Source organism: Typopeltis vanoorti, chromosome 6, assembly GCF_054136105.1.
Source record: "Typopeltis vanoorti isolate ZY-2024b chromosome 6, IOZ_Tvanoo_1.0, whole genome shotgun sequence".
Taxonomy (NCBI): Eukaryota; Metazoa; Arthropoda; class Arachnida; order Uropygi; family Thelyphonidae; genus Typopeltis; species Typopeltis vanoorti.
Window position 1 is genome coordinate 121,969,203 of NC_143554.1, and position 26,809 is coordinate 121,996,011.

The 26,809-nt window shown below is 33.6% G+C and overlaps 1 protein-coding gene across 1 annotated transcript in view; it reads right to left on the reverse strand.

Moving 5' to 3' along the window:
* Positions 1-22,426: 22,426 nt before the first annotated feature.
* LOC150105884 (AP-2 complex subunit alpha-like) overlaps positions 22,427-26,809 on the reverse strand; it is a 383,042-nt gene continuing 378,659 nt past the window's right edge. Inside the window, exon 25 of the mRNA XM_090393652.1 lies at positions 22,427-23,542. Within this exon, the coding sequence (XP_090249778.1) occupies positions 23,465-23,542 (78 nt within the window). The 3' untranslated portion in view covers positions 22,427-23,464. The remainder of the gene's footprint in view (positions 23,543-26,809) is intronic.

The following is a 26,809-nucleotide window of genomic DNA, read 5'->3' on the forward strand; positions in this document are numbered from 1 at the left end:
TACTTGTTCCACAGGTTCTCCATTCACAATGCAGTTAACATTTTCAATGCTTCTGCCTATTTTCATTATCTTTGTCTTGTTATTGCTTACCTTCATATCATATCTATTACAACAGTTATTCAAATTAGTCAGGGAATCTTGCAGACTTCTAGCGGATTTATTGATAAGTATAACATTGTCTGCATAAAGCAAAGAGCTGACATTAACATCTCCAATTTTGATATCACGTTTAATACCGCTTTCCTTCACAACATAGATAATGAATAACAGAGGGGATAATGTGCATCCTTGTCTGACACCAGATTTAACATTAAACCATCTTCCTGTATTTCCTTCAATTTAACTGCTGACTTAAAACTTGATATAATGCCCCATATAACTGTAGCACATTCAACAGCTTCTCTCTTGGCACTTTGTCACGTTCCTTTTCCAGATCGACAAAAATTAAATACAGATCTTTGTTATACACCCATGATTTCTCAACTATTTGTTGTTGTTGTAAAGTGAAGATCTGATCCTGACAGCCTCTATTTGGCCTGAATCCAGCATGTTCTTCACCAAGCTTTTTTTCCACAATTTTTCTCAACCATTTCTCAAGTATACTTGCATAAATCTTACTAGGAACACTCTGTAGGGAAAAGTTTATTTTTCGCTTGGTTAGAGTAATAAATTTATTTAGTTTAATCCTTTATCCAAGTGTGAGCAAACAAAATTTGTGCCTGAAAATATCTTCAGGACTGAATATAGTGTTGTACTATCTTACCTGGGTAAGTAGTACAACACCAGGCAACTCGTGGCAAAGGTGGACCAAGCTACCATCTCTCCTATCCCAGTATCTCTCACAATGCAAAACACATCTCCTTGCGGATATGTATAATGTTATGCATTAAGGGATTGGCCACTACCCAGACTAGTTTCAACCTTTATTGAGGTCTCTTCAGTGGGAGACAGGCCCAGAGGTGGAGATACCAGGCAGAAGCAACAGCGAGGTCATCTTTACCTATAGGAGTTGCGAAAAATGTGTGCCACCTTTTTTATTAAATTACTCTGGATTTATCGAAAGATGTTGAAAGTTTATTTTTCACTTGGTTAGACTATAATAAATTTATTTAGTTTAATCCTTTATCCAAGTGTGAGCAAACAAAGTTTGCGCCTGAAAATATCTTCAGGACTGAATATGGTGTTGTACTACCTTATTGGGGTAAGGTAGGTGTTGTACTACCTTACTGGGGTTTTCAGATGCAAACTTTGTTTGCTCACACTTGGATAAAGGATTAAACTAAATAAATTTATTATACTCAGTAGGGAAATAACTTTGTAAATCTCACTTTCAGTTTTATTTCCCTTTTTATATATGGGTACTATAAGAGCTCTACTCCAATCACTGCGAATTCGTTCCTCTGTCCAAGCCTTCTGAACTGTGCAATGCAGCCACTGTAAGACTTTTATACCTCCATACTTCAGCATTTCTGGTCTAATATCTATTCCCGCTGCCTTTCCACATTTCAAGCCTTTGATGGCGTTTGCTACTTTAAGTATGAATATGTATTCCGGAACGTATGCCTGCTGAGTGTTTTTTTTACCACAGTGCTGAGGCTTGGCAATTGCAGTTACCCTCCTGCAATGATCATAGCTCAATAACACAATATCCTTACATTGTCCTCTATCACTGGTTGTTTCATTTAGCAATTTTTCAAAGTAATTACTCCATACTTCAAGTATATCTTTTTCTCCAGTTTTCATGTCACATTCATCATCTCTAATTCCTTTTACAACCTTTCCTCCATTGTTGAGCTTCTTCAACAACCTCCAGAATATCTTGCCACTCTAGTGATATTTATTTTCTATGTTCTTACCAAAGTCTTCCCATGACTTTTGTTTAGCTAGTTTTACAGTGTTTAGCTTTCTTACATTTATATCTGTATTCTCTAAGAGCACAAGTAGATCTATTTGACAAGAACTTTTGATATGCTTTCTTCTTTTCCTTCACTGCCTCTTTAATTTCCTGTGTCCACAATGGAGTTCTGATTTTTCTCCTTGCAGACAACCTCACCACATGCCTTTTTAGCTGAATCAATCAATGTTTTCGTCAGGGCTTGCCACTGAATCTCTGAGGTTTGTTCCTGTTCACAAGCTGTTTAATTTTTTCTTGAATAATGTTTGTGTATTTTAGTCTACAGTTCGCATCTGAGAGCTGCTCAATTTTTATTCTCTTTAAAACTTTCTTAAATGTTCTGCTTTTCAAAATGAAATTCAATTTTATCCTGCTTAAGACTAAATAGTGATCACTTCCAATTTCAAATCCTCTGTACACTCTGGTGTCCTGTACCAGGGAGAGAACATCGCTATCATCAATACCATAGTCAATGAGACTTTTCTCATTCCTTGCCTCTTCTCTCCATGTGAATTTGTGCACATTTTTATGTTGGAACATGGTGTCAGTAATAACCAGTCCATGTCCTGAACAGAAATCCAATAGGTATTTGCCATTATTATTAGCTTTGCTCTTTTTCTCCAAATTTTACCAAAATATTTTTGTATGTCTTTTGTATGTCATTTCCTACTCTGCTATTTAGATCCCAAACAAGGAAGAACTTTTCCTTTTTCATTGTGTCAGTTGCTTTCTCTAAAGCCTCAAAAAATTCCTCCACTTCTACCTTAGTAGAACCTTCTGTGGGACCATAAGCACAAATAAGTCTCATTGTCCAGTTTTCCCATCCTTATATTTGCCCACATCACTCTACTTGAGACTGCCTGCCATTCAAGATTACCCTCGTATTTAGTGTTGAATACTATGGCTACTCCTTCTTTTCCTTGATTGTCATTGCCTAAATATAACATTTTGTATTTCTTGCTCAGAAAGATCTCGCCAGTTTTTTTGTCTTCTTTGTTTCAGTCACCCCTATTATGTTGATCTGGTACTTATCCAAATTCCTCAGCTAGCTCCATTTCTTTGCCATTCAGGCTTATGTTGATAGTACCGATCTTAAACTCTGGTAATGTTGAGTTGTGTTAAGTTTTAGGATTTGTTACAGTAGCTGACTTTTCACTGTTTGCCCTGGTGAATACAACGGGGGCCTTGTTTAACCGGCGATGCCTCAGCAAGCATGAAATTCTGTCATGTTGTACCATTATTTGAAATTTTGGTTTAAGCAAATAAGAATACAAATTGGTTGGCTAAATCCCAAATTTCCAGCCCATCCTTGTCCGTTCAGTATCTAGGTAGATACCTAACAGGGTGCACCACGAGAAGTAGATTGGACATTAGGTCAGAAGCCCTGTTTGGTTCTCCACATTCCTTTAAAGGCTATGTGGAGGTCTCCTCTCAGCTATACAGCTTTGACCCATATGCACTCCGTTAATAAAAGCCAATAGATAACATTAGCCCCAAATCGCTAATCTCAATTTCTTGCAATCCCATTCCTTTTATTACATAGATTCCATAAGGAAATACTATACATTCTATAGTACTTCCTTTGTATAGTACAAGGAAGTACTATAGCAAGTACTTCCTTGTATAAGGAAGTGATGTGAATACTGTGCACAGTTTTGGTGGTTGAGGTTTCTTGGGAACAAGGAGAGAATCCAGATGTGAAGTATTTGTATAACCAAAATATTGACTTGTCTGTGAAGGTTTTCCCCTACGAAGACAGATGAAAGGTTTGTAAAGTTTGGGATAGGTTGGGAAAAAGGGAATGACAGAAACATATAAATTACTAAAAGGGTTTATAAACATCAGACTACATGGAGTCTAAAGACTCATCGTGGGAAGCCCATCAAACTGTGTTTTAAACTCATTCAATGTATCTGCATTTACCACAATCAGGCAAAGCATTCCACCAACCACTCTCCATGCAAAGAACCTACTCCTTATGTCCTTGCTCATACCCTCACATTATACAACTTTTAGGCATGTCCTTTTGTTCTACTCCCTTTCTACAAAAAATTTCTTCCACATTTCAGCATATAGAGAATATGCTGAAAAATCTTTTCTGCACTTGATTGGAAAGAAGATGTGTGAAGATGCGATTAGTTACAGTACGAGGACTAGATTTTTTGCTTAACATTTACTTGATAAACTCGGTGCATTTTGTAGAGAAAATTGCAAGGATTTGGTATTTTCTGTTTTACTTTTTTTTTGGGGGGGGGGGCAGAAACTTCGGAGGGGTGAATAAGGAGATATTGCTGATGTAGCAAATATCTTTATGAAATTTATGCAATTGCTTTTGGATCAGCAATTGTACACCCATTGCTTCCCTTCATTTTCCAGATTTATTCCAGACTTCTTTGGTGTTGGTTGATCTTGTTAGAGAGCACAAACACATTTGAAAACAATCAGATTTGTTGTTGTGGGTATCTGTCAAAAATAACAGTGCTTTCTTATTATAGAAAGCACAGTTATAATATAATATAATATCATATAATATACTTGCTTACTATAACAAACCAATGAAAAGTCCTAACCAAAGTCCACTAAACTGTGATAAAGGGAATTCATTATAGCAAACTATTCACTATAACAAATAATCAAGACCATCGCCAGATTAGATCGCACCCTTAAGCAAACAATTAAATATCACCCCTGATGGATTATAAGACAAAAATATAAGAAAATCTCCAATTACTATTTTGTTTTTATTAAAAGAGAAACATTAATCAAGACGGTTACATAATAATATTAATTAAATGTTTGCTCTATGGGGATATCGCACAATGAAACTGTTTATAAGCTCTTCTAAATTTAAATTATAAGCTATGTCCGCCTCTATCGATATAGTTGCTAGATAGTTACGAGACCAACCAATCTTTCTTGGATCATTGCTGTTTGCAAATAATTTTTAATCAGTTTAAGCTTGGAAGAACTTCTTTTCGCACTTGCTGTGCTAACTGGAATTGTAGCAACGGTGCCTACCGCAATATGGCTGAACAAGCGCCCTTATTAAGCTGCGCCATGAGGCAGGCTGCCTCTATGCTACACCCTGTCAACGGTACTGCAAATAATTCCTGTGGTCTTTAGGAGTTTTCAGTAGTTTGATCTGGAAACTACTGATTATGAATTTTTATGAAGTTCTTTGCATTCTAGATGATATTCGAACTCGGTATCAGTGATGTTCACTTCAAGTGAACATCACTGATACTGAGTGAGATACACAGGCTCCTTGTTCATCAGAATACAATCAAGAATTCGTAATCAGTAGTTTCTTTAATACAGATCTAGAAAGGCAGCTAGAGAAGATATTATCACACAGGGACATATGAAAGTTTTATAGTAGATACACTGCATAATTCAGAAAGCATGTCAGAAGGGATCAAAGATGATGGAGCAGAACACATATAATACCAATCTATAGAATACAAAATAATATGAAGAATAGTATGTTGGCCAAATTATGAGAAGAGAAAGGAATGCAGTTTATTAATGTGTGGAATGCATTTGAAGGAAGGATGGAATTCATGCAAAAGTGACAGATTTGGTGTCAAAGAGAGACTGTTGCTAAAAGAAGTGTAATGAGTGATGTCACAGATCAGGTGTAGGGAACAGGTGATATCGACGGAAGACTTTATGAATGGAGAGATTAGTAGTGTGACAGGTGAGCATGGGAACAGGAATGCAAGATAGGAATAGAAATGGGTGGAGACAAGGTGAACAGGGAGATGTTGGAAGTGAAGTAATTAACTGTGCATGGATGGCCTGTGATGCAGGAGAGGGAGTAGTTGTCTGAGGAGATATGAAGTAAGTAGTAATAAAAGGGGATTAGGCACAGGCAGATGAGGATCAATATTAAATGTTTTATATATATAGAAGAAGCATATAGCAAGATGGGTAAGTTGGATAAAAAAAAAGTCTTGTTCAAAGACTAGATAGAGACCACTGATATGAAAGATCTGAGAAAAATTAGGAGCATGACCAGATGGTATCAGTGGCAGAATTGTATTAAAAATAGAGGTATTAGAAAGGAATGCAACACTTTGAATTCAAGAGTGTGCAAGTAGAGCTTATCTAAGGTGGTATAATAATTTAAACAGAATGGAAGAGGGAAGGTTAGCAAAACATGTTAAAGAGGATCGCAGGAAAAGACCCAAATGAAGATAAACATCAAAGTGGACTGATATATTTAGTAGTGACTTAGAAGACCAAAGAATGAGGACAAACAATACTAGAAACCTGAAAATAACAGATTAATTTGAAAGAAAACTGATGATAAGAAGAGAATAAAAATGTAAACTTAACTATGTAGCATAATCATAGCATCCTATGTATCCTTTCAGGGTACATATCAGAAACTGACACTAGAATTAAGAAAATTGTTATTGTTGACAGTGATACCACCAGACAGGAGGATTTGAAACAGGAAGTGATCAAATTAAACATACAAACTTATTGTTTTAATACTGACCATATTATAATGTGTACAAACATCTTATTCTTTGCCTGCCAGTTTCGCTAGCAAACTGTCTAGCTTTTTTAAGGCATAAAACAGAAAAGCATAAAAAAATAGTAAATGCAAATTGAAAGGAACCAAAAAAACTTTGTAAACAATCTAGTAGCTACGTTTTTTTTATGATTTCCCGTCAATGCCTTGAAAAAGCTAGACAGTTTGCTAGCGAAACTGGTAGGCAAAGAATGTAAGATGTTTGTACGCATTACAATATGGTCAGTATTAAAACAATAAGTTTGTATGTTTAATTTTCAAACAACCAAATATGTTAAATTTAAACAGGAAGTGATCATTAATTTTTGAACAGGATAAAAATAAGTATCACTGAAAACTGAAAAGAAAAATATGTATCATAGTTTTAAAGAAAATCAAAGTTAAGCAGCTTCAGAAGTGAATTGAATACAAAGTATATACATATTTTATTAGAGAAAATCCAAAAAAAAATTGAAAACAAGAATTGAACCACAGAGACTGGTAGCAAAATGTTAAAAAAGCAATGACTGCCATAGATAGGAAGTATGAGATGAAATTATCTGCAAGGATGGAAAAATCAGAACTTAATAGTGGGCTTAAGAAGCAATCCTAGTAAAGAAGACTTTGTGCCTACAGAGAAAAAAAAAAAATTAAGAAAGCTACGTATAAAAGTAGTGAGAGTTGTGTAAAAGAATGCTGTGTGTCTGTGTGTGTTTGAAAGTTGGATAAGCTTTTTCAATAAATCTCTAGAACATTTTGAACACTTTCATGATATTAAAAAAAAGAGCACAACAAAAGGAATTGGAGATGACAAAGGTGACATAAATATTAATATAAGGACATTTTGAAGATATGTAGTGAATACTTTAAAAAATTATTAAATGAGATAGGCAGAAACAGAAAAGTTGTAGGAAATATTTAGAAATGACAGAAAAATATACAGAAGAAAGATTAAACATGGGAACTAATCAAAAGAAGGTGATTTGAAAAACAAAGAGCACAGGGACTGAAGAATATAAGAGATTACACAGAGAAGTCAGTAGAGCCATCAAGCAGGACAAGGAAAAGTTCTATACTAACAAATGTGAAGAAATAGAGTTCCAGATGAGAAGGTACAATTATAAAAGGATGTTTCATTTAGTTCGTGACTTAAAGCACAAGTTTAAGCCTAAATTGAATGTCATCAAAGACAGGAATGGATCATTACTAACAGAAGAGTTGGAAATCAAAAACAGATGGAAAGAATACTGTGAGGAACTGTATAGCAAAGTGGATAAAGAAAATGTGGAAAATTTTAATTTGGAACCTCCTCCACTTAGGCATGAAGTTGAAAGAGCAGTTAAACAGCTCAACAGCAATAAGGCCCCAGGTGCAGATGAAATCCCAGCAGAGTTAATTAAGGCCACAGGGCACAGAGGAATAAGAGTGTTTCATAGATTGATTACAAGAGTATGAGAGAGGATCATGGCCTAGAGACCGGAAGAAGTCAGTTTTCATACCACTACATAAGAAAGGTGATATAAAGGCATGCAAGAATTATAGAACTATTAGTTTGATATCTCATGCAAGCAAAATTTTATTGAAGATCATGCTAAATAGGATTGGGGCCAAAGTTGAGGCAGAGATGCCTGAGGAACAAGCTGGTTTTAGGAAAGATAAGGGCACCAGATATCAGATCCTTTGCCTTAGACAGATCATAGAAAAATATAAAGAATTCAGGCTCCCTCTGGTAATGTGTTTCTTAGACTACTCTAAAGCTTTTGACTGTGTTGAGCATGTGAAACTGTGGGAAGTAATGAAAAGAATGGGTTTTCCTCAACACACTATCAGGTTGATAGCCAACTTGTATAAGGAGTAACAAGCCATGGTAAGAAGATCAGGTAGGTTGGATTGACTGACTGACTTCAAGTTGGAAAAGGAGTTAGGCAAGGATGTTTACTTTCTCCTCACTTGTTTAGTATATATGCGGAGGACATCATGCGTGAAGCACTGGATGAGCTCAGGACAGGAATCAGGATAGGAGGTAGATTTGATCAGTAATCTGAGGTATGCTGATGATACAGTACTCCTTTGTAATGACATGGAAGAACTAGGACTGATTCTTGACAAAGTTGTTTATTATTTTAATGGTATAATAGAATACAGAAACTAAGTAAATAATTAATTTACTAACTTGATGCTGATATTTCGCTAGCGAAATAAGGTGATATAAAGGCATGCAAGAATTATAGAACTATTAGTTTGATATCTCATGCAAGCAAAATTTTATTGAAGATCATGCTAAATAGGATTGGGGCCAAAGTTGAGGCAGAGATGCCTGAGGAACAAGCTGGTTTTAGGAAAGATAAGGGCACCAGATATCAGATCCTTTGCCTTAGACAGATCTACAATCCACATAAAATAAACAAAATACTAAACACCCCTAAGAAACCTCTCCCACCATCCACCACAGAGAACTACAACAAAACAGTCACCATCCCTTACATTAAAGGCACATCCGAAAAGATCTCAAGAATTCTCAATAAACATAAACTAACGCACTACATTCAGACCATATAGCAAATTAGCCACCCTCATCCGCTCACCCAAGGATAGCATTCCTCCTTTATCACATCCAGGAGTCTACCAAGTACCCTGCTCATGCAATCAAGCCTACTACGGTCAAACAGGAAGAACTGTGAACATCTGCATCAGCGAACATAAAAGATACATCCGGAATTATCATTATGGGAAGTCGGGCCTAGCAGACCATGCACTGGATACCCCTGCACACAGGATCAACTGGAAAAACACAAAAGTACTACACAGAAACCCGTATAAATCAAAGAGATTGTTCTTAGAGGCGACAGAAGCCCTAAAACACACCCCCAATCTCAACAAATATGGCTGTATCAACCTGCCGAAGATCTGGGAGAAAGTCATATTAAGAAAAAACTAGCACTTTTCTAGGACTCTTGTAATATATAATAGTGTTTTTTTTTTTTCAAATAGAGGGCGCCAAAATCAGGACTCTAGTCTTTGTGTAGCTGCTATAATTTTGTTTAAGTACACCATGTTGTTTTAGTCTCGCGTATTGTGACAAACAGTGTTTTTGTGCTCTGAAGATGCTGGTTATAACACCAGCGAAATATCAGCATCAAGTTAATAAATTAATTATTTACTTAGTTTCTGTGTTCTATTATACCGTTAAAATAATAAACAACATGTTCGACGAACACATAAGTCTGTCCACACGTTTAAGGATTCTTGACAAAGTTAACAAGATTAGTAATAACAGAGGACTTCAACTCAATTTTAGCAAGACAAAGATTATGGTTCTCAAAGGAAATAAAAACAGAGAAGCTCTTGAGAAACAAGTGTACCTTAATGGAGAAAGAATTGAGGAAGTCAGCAAGTTTGAGTACCTGAGATCCATTATTAATGTGAAGAATTGCTGTTCAGAAGATGTCAGAAAAAGGTTAGGAATAGCTAAAACAATAGTTTCTAACACCCATACAAATGAATGGGTGTTAGAAAAGATCAGTAGAACTTTAAGGCTTCTTAAGGATATTGACAGAAGAAAGTTAAAATATTTTGGACACATAGAAAGGATGAAAGGGGGACTTCTCAGAACAGTAATAGAAGGTAAAGTTCCTTAAAAAAGAGGCAGCGGTAGACCGTCAATGAGATGGATGGATGGCATGTGTGGAGTGACTGATTTTCAAAGAGTTGAGGCCACCAGAAAAGCAAACAACAGGCCTACATCACAAGGCCTGGTGTGGCACATCACCGAGCATCGGAGTGACCATACGGCATTTGTAGATGACCAGTGAAGTGAAGAAGAAGAAGCAACAGAAAAGTTGTAGGAAATATTTAGAAATGGTAGAAAAATATACAGAAGAAAGGTAGTCATGTGAGTACATTTCAGAACTGGAGAAAAAAAAAAAAAGAGAGAAATCTGAAATGTGGAAAGACAGTGAATGGGTGATATTTGACCAGAAATGATCAAATATGGAGTTACAAGTAGTGTTACCAATTTAGCTCTTTTGGAGCTAGATCTAGCTCTTTTTTTTCTTCCCTAGCTCCAAAAATTTTAATCTAGCACCTAGCTCCTTCAGAACTAGTTTCAGCTCTTTTTAGTTGTTTTTATAACTTACTGTTAAAGAAATTGTTTTAAGTTTTCCAGATGTTCACATTTGATAAGGAATTGTATTGCACATTTGGTACAAGCATCGTACACGTTTCAAATGCATGATGGCATCAGTCAGTCACATGGCCCAACAGTCTGCCATTTTGTCATTTTAAAGTTGATAGCACAGTGTTCTGGTTGGCAGTTACGATAGTGAGTGGGAAGTTTTCAAAGACTGATCGTAATTCATTGCAGTAAATAGTTGTATACCCTTCTTCAAAAATGATCAAAGAGAAAAATAAAGCTTACAAGCAAAAATTTAGGAGGGAGTGGTTGCAAATGGGAATGTTTAGTAAATAGTTGTGTGAAGTTCCTGGTGACACTACAAAAGGCTGCAGTAAGTTTTGCACATGTCATATAGCTGCTAAACATTGTCAGCTTGTAAAGCATAGCAAAACTAAGAAACATCTTGCTGCAGTTCCATATAAGGCTATTCCTATTACAAATATGCTTGTGAAAAAGTCTGATAAGACTGCTAACTTTGAAGGTAGGTTAGCATTATTTCTTTGTTGTCACTCATCAATCAACAGCTGAGATCATCTAGTAGATCTTTGTAAAAATATCATCCCAGACAGTCAAATTATGCCAAAGGTAAAAATGCACCGAACTAAGTGCTCTGCAATTGTAAAGAATATTCTAAGTGAGCATTTTGAAGAAGATATAATTGCGGACATTGGAGATGAAAATTTCAGCTTGCTAATTGACGAATCGAATGATATCACAGTGAATAAGATTTTAAGAATGGCCATCATTTATTATAGCAGGAAATTCAACAAAATTATGCATACATTTCTGAGCATGGTGATTCTAGAAAAGTGTGATGCTAGTGGTATTGTGGCTGCAATGAAGAAAGAGCTCTTGACCAAGAAACTGGACATTAAAAATCTCATTGCAATTGGTACAGACAATGCCAGTGTTATGGTTGGTGTCAATAATGGCATTTATGAACAACTGAAGGCATATTCCCTCCTTAATTTTAATTATGCCATTCATTACAACTGGCAATGTCTCACACTTGTGCAGAATCTCTCCCAAGAAAATTAGAATTTTCAGTTGCCGAAACGTATAAGTGGTTTTCACATTCTTCTTCAAGATAAGCAGCATACAAAGAGTTGTATCAAACTATCAACGAAGATGATGCTCCTCTGAAAATTGTAAGCAATTGTGCAACAAGGTGGCTCTCCATTGAACCTGCAGTAGACAGAATTCTCAGCCAGTGGTTGGAATTAAAAACTCACTTTGAAGTCGTGAGTGTGACTGAGAAATGTTACAAAGCTCAAATTTTGTGGTAGATGTACAAAGATGAAAGGAATCTATTGTATCTTTTATTTTTGCATCCTGTTCTAGTTCAAGTTCAGGAAGTTAACAAAATTTTCGTATCTAACAGTGCAGATAAGATGAGATTATTTGAAGACCTTTCTCTTTTGATTTGCTCTATTGCTAATATGTTAGTGCTACCATCATCCACAGTCGACCTTCTAGAGTCAGAGATTGATGACTATTTGGATCCCAGTCCAAATCTTGGTTATAGATTTGAAAGAAAAATTTCAGAGTTGATGATACAAAAGAAAATAACACAAAATGATGAGCGAAATCTTAGAAGTAGAGCACGACAGTTTCTTCTTGGTCTCTTCTAACAGCTTAAGCAAAGGTTGCCTGAAAACTTGAATGTTTTAAGAATGATGTCTTCTTTTTCTGTTTGACAGTATCCTAAAATATATAAAAGAACCTGCTACTCCCATCTTAGAAATAATACTGAAAACAGAAAAAGATGTTGCTTTTGCTGAATACGAGTACAGTACTATCCCCTTTAATAAATGGACAAATATAGAAAACACTGAGCTATTCTGGACTGAAGTACAAGAATATAAAGATGCATCTGGAATGAATCCATTTAAAGAAATTGCTCAGTGTGCAATAAATTTATTAATTTTACCAAATTCTAATGCGGAAATTGAACAAATGTTTAGTTCCATGAATGCAGTTAAAACTAAATTAAGAAACAAGATGGAATTGCCAATGCTGACAGCTATTTTGTCAGTCATGTATGGCCTCAGGCTTAACAACAAGTGCTGTACAGACTATTACCAGCATCTACACTGAGTAATATTGGAACGATGGCCAATATAAATTAAGCACAGAAGACCACATGGAAGATGTATTTAGCCACTTAATATGCAAGTATCACTTCAACTTGAATACAGTAAGTAACTTAAAAGTATCAGCTATTACTTTTAAAATTTTAGCTTCAAATTTTTATATTTAGCTCCTTTTTTTTTTTTTTTAAAGATTTAGCTGTTTTTCGTAATTTTCATTTGGCAACACTAGTTACAAATATAAAACTCATAATACCTTTATGGTAGTTAATGTAGTGTAACTAGTGTAATTCGAAAAGCCTGGTCAGAAGATTGAATTTCAGATTAATCGAGTACAGCATATTGTGCCCACCTATAAAAAGGGAAATAAAACTGAACTCGATAATGATATACAGGAAATACAATACTGAACAATACTTATAGAACAAGTAAAAATTTTTAACTATTACGATGAAATTTGTAATGAAGATTATAAAGTAAATATATCTAGCACTGTTACAATTTGAACAGCACAACCCTTAATCTATTGGTAAATCACTTACAGCACATACAAACCACATGTACCATGTGCATATAGCAGCATTTCGTGTTCGAAATTTCCCCCATTTGCCTTCATGCATGCCAGAAGTCTGTGAGGTCATATATCAATGGCAGCATGCAAAACATTCAATGAAAAAACTGCCCCCCCCCCCCCCAAATCCATCTTCAGGCTGGTGATGTCATTTCTTGCAGGCTATTCTCTCTAGCTATGACTACAATTTCAAGTCTTCCAGATTCAGGTTGAAACTCACAGATGGCCAAACAGATGATATGTGGTCAGGTACATTTGCCTCTACCCACTGTTGTGTGTAGGCGCTAAGTCCTAATGGAAGGTCCACTTCCTACCATGAAACAAAGAGCTTTGGCCCTTCTTGTTCAGGGGATATAGCACAGTTGGAGTTTCCCCCCCTGACACACACTTGGATAGTCTATAATAAATTTAGTTTAATCCTTTATCCAAGTGTCAGAAAACAAAGTTTGCGCCTGAAGTATCTTCAGGACTAAGGCAACATGTGGTAAAGGTGGACCAAGCTCTCTCATCACTCCTTGTCTTGGTATCCCCCATAATGCAAAGCACATCTCTTTGCGGACATGTGCTTTGCATTATGGGAGATACTAAAACAAGGAGTGATGAGAGCTTGGTCTACCTTTATGGATGAGAGCTATGTATTCCTGACTGCATGCCTGTTGAGTGTTTTTTAATTAATTTTCTATGTTCTTACCAATCTTCCCATGACTTTTGTTTAGCTAGTTTTACACAGTGTTTAGCTTTCTTACATTTGTCTCTGTATTCTCTAAGAGCTCAAGACAACCTCACCACATGCCTCTCTGGCTGAATCAATCAGGGTTTTCTTCAAGGGGCTTGCCACTGAATCTCCACGGTTTGGTTCCTGTTCTCAAACTCTTTCATTTTTTCTTCAATAATCTTTGTGTATTTTAGTCTACAGTTCACGTCTGAGAGCTGCTCAACTTTTATTTGCTTCAAAACTTTCTTACATGTTCTACTTTTCAATATGAAATTCAATATTGCCCTGCTCAAGACCAAATGGTGATCACTTCCAATTTCAAATCCTTTGTACATTCTAGTGTCTTGCAATAGAGAGAAAACATCACTATCAACAATAACATAGTCAATGAGACTTTTCTTATTTCTTGCCTCTTCTCTCCATATGAATTTATGTTGGAAGAACATGGTGTTAGTAATAACCAGTCCATGTCCTGAGCAGAAATCCAACAGGTATTTGCCATTATTATTAGATTTGCTCTTTTCTCCAAATTTTCCCAAAACACTTTTGTATGTCTGACAATCATTTCCTACTCTGCTATTTAGATCCCCAACAAGGACCAACTTTTCCTTTTTTATTATGTCAGTTGCTTTCTCTAACGCCTCATTGTCTACATCACTCTACTTGATATTGCTTGCCATTCAAGAAGATTAGCCTTGTATTTTGTGTCCAATACTATAGCTACACTTTCTTATCCCTGATTGTTATTGCCCGAATAAAACGTTTTTTGTATTAAAAATCTCACCAGATTTTTTTTTTTGTTTCAGTCACCCCTATTATGTTGATCTGATACTTATCCAATTCCTCAGCTACCTCCATTTCTTTGCCAGTAATGGTGACAGTACCAATCTTGAACTCTGGTGGTGAGTTGAGTTGTTTTTCAGGATTTGTTCCAGTAGCTGACGTTTCACTGTTTGCCCTGGTGAAGACAATGGGGACCTTGTTTAACCAGGTGATGCCCCAGCTAGCATGAAATTCTGTCATGTTGTACCATCATTTTTTTATTTAAGTTTAAACCAATAAGAATACAATTTGGTTGGTTAAATCCCAAATGCCAGCACATCCTCATGCGTTCAGTATCCAGGTAGATACCTAACAGGGTGCAACAAGAGACGGTGAGGATTGGACATCAGGTCAGAAGCTCTGGTCAGTTCTCCACATTCCTTTAAAGGCTATGTGGAGGCCTCCTCTCAGTTATACAGCTTTGTCTCTTAAGCACCCCAGCATTTGATGCTTGTTGGTTAAAATGGATGTTTAAAAAAAATTAATCAATATGATCATATAATGCAACCTTAAAAAGGGTTAAAATGCCCTTTGTTCAGAATCTACATCCTGTAGAATTCAAATAATTTTATAAATCATGCTGAACAAGAATGCACTGTTTATTTAATGTATCAACTAATATTCAAGTACAGTGATCTGTTTATCTGACCTTCAAAACAACGATCATTCAACTGACTCTTAAATGTCAACTGACTGATTAAAAATCAAAGCAATGATTCTAAATAATTAAATTTCATCTGCATTGATCATTATATGTTGCATAATATATTAATATGAAATAAACAACACAATTCTTTTCCTTTAAAAAAAAAGAGATTTATTTTCATGAAAAGATGTTTAGGTATAAAATCGAATATATGCAAAAAATAGTGTACAACCTAACGAACCATAATGAACCAAGCAAAGTAGAACAATCATATTTCGGCAAATGCATATGTTGTAAAATGATTGTATATTTGACAATTTCTTTTTGGTCAATTTGTTTGTCTTGAGCAATAAAAAGTTATGCAAAAGCTATAAGTAAAAAATGGGTAAGGGTAATGAGAAAGGATTCGTTACATATAAGATTATCACAAACTTTTCTGGTTTATAAACTAGAAGCATCAAAGGCAGTTTTCAATATACTTAAAGAATTTCATTTTATTATATTTAATAATAGTCATCTAAAAGTATAAGTATATACAGAATTTAACAAAATTAGGTTATTAGCAATTTTTCTTTCTTGCTTTTTCACATCTAGATTTCTGGTCTTATGAAATTGGACATCTTTCATAGCAAGGCATCAACAATAAGGCAAGATATTTCATAAAAATACATGTAATTACATACTTTAATAGTGTGGTCAAACTTGAATGACAAATGCTATTTTTGTATAGAAGGATAAATGTTGCTATACAGCATAACTTTTTCTTTATGTGTTACAGTACATAAATGAATTTTTATATGAAATATATATACAATTATTAATAGTTCTAACTTTATATCAAAAATTAAAATGCAGCTTGTATCAATAATTCATACCTACTTCTTACATAAGCTAGTTTAAACGAGCATAATCAGAACTGATAACTGTCATAATTGTCAGCAATATTTAGTCATTGTTAATAAAGATTAAGACCAAGGAAATGCAATTCCTTAAGATAATGTCCAGCACAGTTTCTTAAATTTCATTTCTGGTGCTTCAAAAATAGTTTCACTTTAAAAACTAAATAAAATTATATTTAAAAAAAAAAAGAACAATGTTGTAATCATATGCACAATATAGCAAGTACATGTAATACAAATTGGGGATATTGGAATTTATAATGATTTGAAAGTATTCTTTATATATTAATGCTTATTGGAATATTTTTGAAGCCACATTTACAATTATACTGGGTTTCAAGGTATTTTTTTATGAAATCACAAACTACCAATTCGACAATAAATCAACCTAGCACAAATATTCCATAATGACTTAAGTTTTTATGATAAACCTTCCAAAACCCTGACTTAATCAATACTCTTACCTTCCTGAGTAACTAAAGGTTCTAGTAGATCAAGGGCTAACATTGTGACAAACATGTTGAACAAACTAGTGAAATTTCATGTACTGACTAACAATGAAGGCAGGCAGGCATGCATTAACAATTACACCTGAGGTAGCTCATTGTGATGTGTGAAATTTATACCTAAAAGAATAAACTATATGTAAAAGCTGGGACAAGGTTAGGGATGAAAATGTTACAAATAGATTGCTATACAGAAAGGATAAAGATCCCTTTAAACCAAGGAAAGCCCATTATTGTTTACAGTCTCTTAAATTATGGAATTATTCAGATGCTACTATGTAGCACCTCAAATGATTCATAGAAGGAAATTCACTACTCAAATATGAAACAATAGTGCATGCATCAATTCATCATTCAAGTTTGTTAGCATCTAATGTCTCATCAACAGTCCAATGTGGATGAAATCTTATCACAAATATTTCATTTTGTATGGAAATATTATAATAATTATAACAGAAAATAGTTTAGAAGTTTGATATAAAGACAGCTTAACATATATTTAGAAGCACAGTTTTGTTACTGACTTTACTCATTGGTGTAAAAATGAAATTTAATTTATAAAAATGTAAAGAAAAGTTACAAAAAAAAAACATATATGTATTGAGCTGTTTTTATAAAAAAATGTCCACCCACAACAATTTAGTTTATATGAAGTTTAAAAAAATTTTAAAGAAAATCTCCATAGGTATAATGTTAATATAAAGGAAATCAGATATACAAAAAACTATTCACTATAACCAATTATTCCTATGCCCCCATGGGTTTGCAATACTGAGTGGTTTTTTATCATTAAGAATTCAAATTTATTTACAATTTCTAAAATTTCTCCTACATTAAATAAGTCTTAATATACTCAATTCTCTGCAGCAAACTCCAAAAACCACAGGAACAGTTTGTTATACTGAATACTTTGCTACAGTAAATTTATTATAATATTATACTTATGATGGATGATTTAGACAAGATTTTTTGGTAGTTTGTTAATGAGTTTATTATAGTGAGAGCCGACAGTATTCAGTGAAACTAAAACTATTCTGAGATTCTTATGAGACCTCTTAATCTAAACAGTTTTTTTATTTCAACCAAAAAACATGCAATTTAATCTTTTTTTTTTTTTTTGCTAACAATGTTTATATCACAGAAGAAAGTGACTTATTATAATATGCATGCATGGCATAAAAATGAAATTTTTATTACTTTATTTCTATTTTGTATTTCTAGTTACTAGAATTTTAAATAATCTTAATATATTACTTATAGAGAATTAAAGATATAACTATCACTGCTTTAAAATCAGAAGTCTCTCTTAATTTTTTTTCCATCTCAATAAATTTCAAAATTTTTGTGAACTGTGAAACAAATTTTTTCTTAGATGGCTAAAAATGACCGAAAACAATGAAATAATCCAATTTTAAAGACCTGCATTGCCATTCCTCTAGAATCGGCAATGCAGGCTTTTGAGAATAACTAAGTCAAACCTCTATGTATTATGAAGTACTCACAAAAATGGTATGAAAACAAAATACTGGTGGGCAGGCTGCTGGTGTACTAGCCAACTTAAAGTATTGTCCTTTGGCAGCACTTCATTTACTGGTGATACTTATCTATTTGCATGGATACTTCCAATGCTTTCATTTTTGTCTGAATAAGCTTACATTGGTTCACTCATTTTGTACATCAGCTTGTACTGTAAGAATAAAATTTCTCATCAAATTTTAATATTACTTTAAAAATGACTCAATTCAAGTATATAATTTTCTGAGAATTATTTGATGATAAGGAACTGCTTGCTGCTCAACTTCGATGAAATTATGGTATTGCATTTCAATGAGCGACATTCTGCACAATAAAGCATATGTTGTTTTCATAATCTATCTGTAAACTAATTAATAGTATTGTGTAAGTCATACTGCTTTATATATTTTTTTTACTCGTATTACATTACTATAGTACTGTAAACAATTTATAAGCTAGGATATATTGCAAACTTTCCCAGTTAGTTGCAATATTTTGTTCTAGTAATTCATAAAATGAAAAATTTGAACACTTATTTTTGAGATGCCCAGAAGACAAATGCAAGTCCTAACAATACTGCAGACATGAGAAATAACAGATTAATTTGAAGAAAATTGTTGACAGCAAGCCAGTAATAATAAAGTTAATTATGTGGTATAATCATATATCCCTTGTCAGGAATTGATGATATAAAGTTAACAACTTTTATTCAATCCCTAAAACACTATCTGAAAATCATTTTTAGTGAAAATAAGCCACTTACATAAAAATATTACACTTATATTTTAAACATGGATACTTAAAAATAATAGTTAAACAATACCATGTATTGTTAAACAATATGTATTTCATTTCAGATACTAAGAACACTATGAAAGTTATTTAAAAATAAAAAATACAGCATATTTGTGTGTGTGTGTATGTGTGTGTGTGTGTGCGCGCGTGCATGCACCAGTGTGTATTTAAAACTATCTTGATGATTAGTATAATGCCTATTAATTCTTAAAGTTTAGTGCTAAACATTTACAATAATAACTAGCTTAAGTAGTTGTGCATCAATTCAAATTTTATTTTGAATGAGGAATAATTCAAGGGGGGGGAAAAACCTTAACTACACATTAATAATGATTAGCAAGACTTGCCGACAACCGACAAGCTCTGAAGACAAGACAAGTTTATTAACTCTTTTATATATATATACACAGGGCCGGTCCGAGAGTATCTAATCCCCCTGGGCAAAGAAAATTTAGACGCTCCTATACATTGTCTCTCTATATATATTTTGTCATACTATATAAAAATCAACAGAATTAAGTCTATAGGGAATGAAGATAAGAAGTGAGAACAGTCGGTTAGTCGCGACCACTGATTGTTAGTTTGAGGGATACCCCGGAACTTCCCCGCTCATCTTGGGACAGATGCCAGAAGAAGGAAAAATCTCTGCACTTGAGGTTAAGTATACAAAGAGCAGGGGAGTGGAAGAAATAGAGAAAGGTAAAAATAATGTAGGATTATCAGCGAGTACCAGGACGGCGCTCGACTTATTTCAGTTTTTTATTATTAATCAAGGTTTTACTAATTTTTTTCAAAGGTTGTCATTTTTCCAAGAACTATGTAGCAAAATCTGGCTCCCCGAAGTCTTAGCACCCCTAGGCAATTGCCTAGGTTCATCTAATGATGAAACTGGCCCTGTATATATATAAAAAGTTAACTTAATGAAAATTTATAGCATGCAATTAATGCATTCCAGGTTTAATTAACATTTAAAATATAAAAGAATTATATCTTTAACAAATAAAAAAAACTAAATGAACAGAAATTAGAATTTCAGGAGGGGAAGGAGAGAGAGAGAGAGAGAGTTAACTTCTTGACACAAGTTATTCAGGTTTTCCAAAAACAAGTGGATGATAGAAAATTATGCTCTGTTTATCAAGCCTAGTGCTTCTATCTTTACCTAAATGCCAGGAATTTACTAAGAAAAAAAAAAAATCTTGAACAGGGTATTTGAGTAGCAAGGTATTTGCGATTCAAATACAATCTCGATTGTATTTGAATCTAAATCTCTTCAATAAATTAATCTGCAACTGTAATGAGAGATAATAACAAGTAGCAGTTAATATTAAAAAAAAAAAATTCATGGCATCATCAAAAACTTGTAAGTTATCCAGCTAAATAATACATAACATTAATAATAATGTCTTATTATATTTGTTCTAATTTCAAACACCAAATTAATAGCAGCCTACAGTTTTGGTAAGGCAGGTAATGTCAGCCAAAAATTAAAGCATAAGTTGAGGTGATGTGAATATAAAAGGCAACATGGTTTTGTTTTTGTTAGAGGAAGTCATGTTTTCAGTAGCTTATTTAATTCTTAACTCCATGTGAAAGAAAATACCAGGTCATGAGACTATAAGTAATTCAGAGATTATAAGTAATTCATTTTAAAATTACTTTTCTTACCAAAGAATAAATTTTCCTTGATTTTTTTCCCTTCTTTTAAAAGGAAAAAAATCAAGAGGAATTAGCTTTCATAAAATTTCACTGTTTTCAGTAAAGAACGACAATCTGATTTACAAACTATGTTTCTAAATTAATATATGTAATATAGTTCTTGTAAAGGAATAAGAGAATAACTGCAACATAAGACAAAGTTGGAAAATAAACTATTAAATATTAATACTTATTCAAGGCTCTGACTGGACTTAACATGATTGTGTGAATTTACTGTGATTGGACTAATAGTGTTTAATTTGTACCTAAGGGGAATAGTCAGTTTACTGCTCAATTAATAGTAAATAGTAAATGAAACTGATGTGCAGCAGGAGAATTTGAAATGACCTTATTATGAACAAATTATAACAGTTGCCATCTCAACATTATAAAGTGGAAGTCATGCATACACTTCAGTTGAAAAGATTAAAAGTATTGTAATCTTTTCATTTCAATTAAGTATTACAGTGATGTGACTGCAGTTCAAGAAACTGATGAGGCTAAGAATCTAACAATGATAATTTACGGAAAATTGAAGTTCAGAGGATATATTGTAAATGCCGACAAAATAACATTCAGAAACACACACAAGGAAGTAACTGTTCCTCTTTATGAAGGGGGGGGGGCAAGATATAATCATACGTAGAACCAGTGAGTCTGATTTAATTGACTAAGTAAGTTTTGTGGGAATAAAGTGGAAGATTCAGGTGTAGGTAACCAAAATGGTAACAAGCCCTAAGATGCTCACCACGAGAAGATTAATGGCTTGTGGAAGGATAAATTTGCTTGATAAGCATTTTATAAGATGGAGAAGACGTTTTTTAATATATATTTAATTTCAAGAGGTTTCTGGAAATCAAATAAAAGCATGATTAGCATGGATATGAGGATTTTTTTTTTTTTTTTTTACTCAGAGAGTGATGAATAAGGACAGTGGAGTTGGCAGAGAGCTGCAAGTGAACTGTCAACAAATGAGTTTAAAGACAATTATGACACCAAAAAAAAACCCAATGACAGGTCATAATTCACAAAAGTTCTGACTCACACACACAAAAGAGCACAAGATCTAACATTACAGTGCCATAAAGTGTGGGTAAAGATCAATCCAAAAGTTAAGAGTTTTAAATTAAAGCTCTGACAAACACTTAAATAGCAAATTAAATTTTGCAAATTTAATTTAATCATACCTGACATGATGGCTTACAGTTAAATCTGAAAGTTAACTGTTTAGATAATGGCAAAAGTAATTAAGGCTATGGGATGAATGCATCATTTATATTTTCTATAAAGTGCATGTGTTGTCTAAGCTTCACAAAATTTTGCAGAACTGTGATAACTATCTAAGCACAGTTTCTTAACACATTTTTAAGTGCCAATAAATAAATTGAAATACTGAATTTAAATTCAGTATTTCATTAAATCTTGCTGTTAATGCAAAGAAAATAAAATTTCTGGTGCTTTCCTTTTTAATAGAAAAGGGATCATATGAAAAGGGAAAGCACCAGAAATTTTCTTTGCTTTGCATTAACAGCAAGATTTAGGATAAAATGCAGTGAATGAAAGCTAAACCATATGGGAAATAATTCAAATACCTTCATCATGCATGTGTGTGCACACGTACACACAAAACTGTTCAGAGGATTAAAGTAGGATATCAATGTAAAGCAGAATATGCATATGATTAATTTGAAATACAAATAAAATGCACAACCAGAATGAGAGAGATAAGTTGGAAACAACGAATCCTTTATAAATATCATCTGATGATGATGATATGAGAAGATTTGGACTTAATTTCTCAAAATATGCTTGGATGGACTTCAAGGAAGTTTCAAATCATAATATCAAAAATCTGCTTGCAAAAACTACACTTGTTAATTTGAAAAAATGTTCATTCGGAGCATTAGATTGAAGCTAATTAGAAAACAGCTTGTACAAAATATGTTTTCTAATAAAATTAATAGATTAATACACTAACTTATCAGAAATGTCATCGGGCACTATATATATGCACATATACACAAAATAATATGAACGTCACATATCACACTTTTATTTTTAAATTATAGTACAGTATATTCAAATTACAAACATCTGAATGTTATTTAATCCAAATAAAAGGAAAAAATTTTTGTTCTATGTAAAATAAAAATACAATGTAACAATAGTTAACCTTGAGAATATAATTTTTTGTTGTTGTTTTTGTTGTAAACATGTATATATATGTATACATACTGTATATAATATATTTATATATTTATCAATATATACATTAGCTTTATGTAATAATTGCGCTTAAAATAACACAATTTTGCTATGCAGTTCATTGCCAAAACTGCATTCAATTGTATGTAGAAATATAATTGATGAATAACTAAATATGTGAGTTAACAGCATGCTTTATGAATTGGAATGACAATAAAAAAGTTAATCCTTCATGTTTGATTTTACCTCTCATTTCTGAGCAAATGATATTTGACAAGCACTTCTGATGTGTTTATTCTTCACATCTGGAAAGGAAAGCCAGCAAGAAGTGACAGGAATTGCTGACTTACAATAATTTCAGTAAAATATTCAACATATCTCTCGACATTAAGTTCGTTTTTAATTTTATTAACCATAACTAGAACTGGTCATGAAGGAGCTCACATAAACGCTTTGATACAGATTCTTTACTAGTTCGAACTGTAAGGCGATACATCTGGAATTAAAATAAAAAATGTTAAATTTATAAATACTTTTTGTAAAATGAATAATTAACAAATTTTATAAATTAAATTTTAATTTTGCTAAATAATATTTAACAAAAAGAAAGCTTCCCCCTTTCCAAATGAATGCAAAGTGTGCATTCATAACCATCATACAGATCATTCAAACTGCTTGTATATTTTATATTTAAGCACATTATTATTATTTCTCAGAGATCTCCATGAAGTCTAAGAGTATTGTGGAAGACCCACTCTAACCATGGTACAAGAGAATTTTTCAGAAGTGTTTTACAAGTGCAAGCAATACAAGTCACGTGGAAACCATGAGAATCAAAATCTTGACATTATTAGCATTTAAGAATATGTAAGCAAAGTTAATCTAAGGTGGTATAGCCACTTAAATATAACAGGTGAAGAAAGGTTAGCAAAACAGTTGTTTGATGCCAAGATGGTAGGAAAGAGACCCAGAGGAAGAACAAGGTCTAGGTTGATTGATTCAGTCAGAAGTGCCTTAGAAGTGCAAATCTTAGATATGACAATATTGAGGTGCTCACAAGTAATAGATTAATTTGGAGGAAAATTGTTGATAGGAGATTAATAATAATAATATAAACTTAATCACAGATACAAAATTAATAATGGAAAACTCACATACAAAGATTATTTAATAGTATAATTTTCGCCTGTGTCACAGGCATCTTCAGTACATTTTAAGCTCAAAATTAAACAATAACTGACAATTCCAAAAAGCACCATCTAAGTAGCTGGTGTAAGATAACTAAAAAGGTCAATAAATTTCCTAACAAAAAAAAAAAAGTGTACAATAAAAAGTTGGGAAGGACTAGCTGATTTATAAAGTACTATCTCCCATAAAGGGGATAGATGTAAGCCATCGGATCTGTTTAAGTTAGGAGAATGAAGTAAAGTTTCAGATGTTTCTTTATAAATCGGTTATATGAGGAACTGAATTTTGTGAAGGACTCTTTGTCTTTCTCCAATGAACTCGATGTCTAGTGAAGATGGCATGTTCTGCAAGTCCAGATTTTTCAGGTTTAAAGTATTCAATATAAGATTGGTGTTCTTCTAGCCGAACAGAGGCAGATCTTCCTGTTTGTCCAAAATAAGATAATCTACAAGAGCACGGAATCTGGTAGACACCTGGATAATTAAGATGTGAAAGCTTGTCCTTAGGAGAAGTGAGAAAGGTGGAGATTTTTCTAAACAGTCGAAAGGCAACAAAAATATTCAGTGGTTTAAAAACTTTTGCTATACGTTCACTAATGCCTTGTACATAAGGGATAGGAATGCGCGTTATTTCTTTTGTATTTGAAGAGGAAGACATATTAAAACTACTGAAAGCTCTTTTAATGAAGCAATTCTTATAACCATTAGATAGAAAGGAAGAAGTTATGTATTGCAGTTCTTTCTGTAAAAGATTGTCTGAAGAACAAAAGGAGTGGGCCCGATGAATCAGTGTTTTAATAGTTCCTGCCTTTTGACTACTGGGATGGTGATGAGATTCAGCATGGATATAATGGCCTTGTTATGTCCCTATCTTATGATTTTGTTTGTCTTACAAACTGCCTTCGTCTATATTCTCCTAACTTCTACTTTCAAAACATCACCAAAATTTCTACTAATATCTGAATTATTGTTCCCCGTAGTATCCCTAGTATTTGTATTTTAACTGCGCCCTTTGGGATATTTAGTTTAAGATATTTTATACATAAACAGAGAAAGGAACTCAAATATCTGAAAGTGCAACTATTGCAGTCGTGACACTATTTCTTGTTACTCAACATTAATTCCTTAAACTTTCCGTTTCTTAACATTAATTCCCCGCGTGGTTAGGCTCGAATGTTTCTAAGCGGTGCATTGGATTAGCAATATCAGACAACTTTTTTTATCATTAAACAAAAGGTTTATTATTTCTCTAAACATGGTACATATCAAAATACTCAACTAAATTACTTACACACTAAAATTAGCTTAATACAAGTAGTTGGGCTATGATTCGACAAAAGTTACTATGATCATGCCGCCACAAAATTTCATACAAAACATGAATTCACTTAACATAAAAAGATTGGATCACCACACATTATTAGATTATTCAACTTCAAGTACACTAACAAAATCATTAACTACTCTAGCACATATTTATGGCAATTCCGATTCCTCAGGCTACTTGATTACTCAATTCGCACTAATCTAACTCAATATTAACAAAACCATTCACTTCATTAACACACAACTATGTCAATAACTTTCCTTTTACAAAGTAGTAGGCACTCAAGATTCTTAGGATAATTAATTATTCACAAATTATCAACACTAGCTAGCTTACTTTTAACACTCTCTATAAAATTCTAAAGTCCTATTATAATTTCTCCCTAATCACTTTAACAGTTCCGTATTATGACAATGGTACCTATCACAAACAACTCCTAGTTAACATAAGACAAAATTCACAATACCTTTCTTTAGCTTCACTTACGGGCCTTCACCTTCTACTGAACGAACTTGCTTGCATAACTTCTTGCAATTCAGGACTATATAAACATCTGCACGGTCGGCTGTACTATCCGAATTGAGGACATCAACATTTTCACAGCTTCCTATGACTCTATGGTGTATTTCGCTTTCTACATAGGAATACGGGAATAGCTTTCCCGCTCACCTTCGATTCCTTGTTGTGGCATGAGGATATAAGCCATATCTCTCCACTCAGGAACACCGTGAAATCCACTAGAAAACCAAACTAAAACCACCGCGACTATCCAAACGTTTCTTCTCTTCTGGCAAACGGCAAAAGGCCTCAAGCCTCCTTGGCTATCCAACGTCTTCCTCAAAACCCAAGAGAGCCTACTCCTCGAAGAAAGCCTAGAGGGGGGAGTTACCAACCCTTTTATAGCTGCTCCCTAACGGCGCCCTTTCTTACTTCTTTTTCCCGCCTCCTACTTGTTTTCCGTCTGTCTACCAATTGGGTAGCACTTGGCCGCCATACGTCATTTTGATCGGCAACTCGTAACGAAGTTTCAATCCGGGTATCGGCGCTAAGCGATATTCTGTTGTTTCTCTTGTTAGCCTCTATCTTAACCCCCTTTCAAACCTTTTTTCAGAATTCTTCTTAATACTAATTCTGTAGTCTCTCACATAGCGTAACTTATGACTCATTTTTTCTTACTTATGTACTTAACTCTCTCATCCTTAATCGCATTACAATATTAATTCTTAGTTAGCTACTTATTTAATACAAA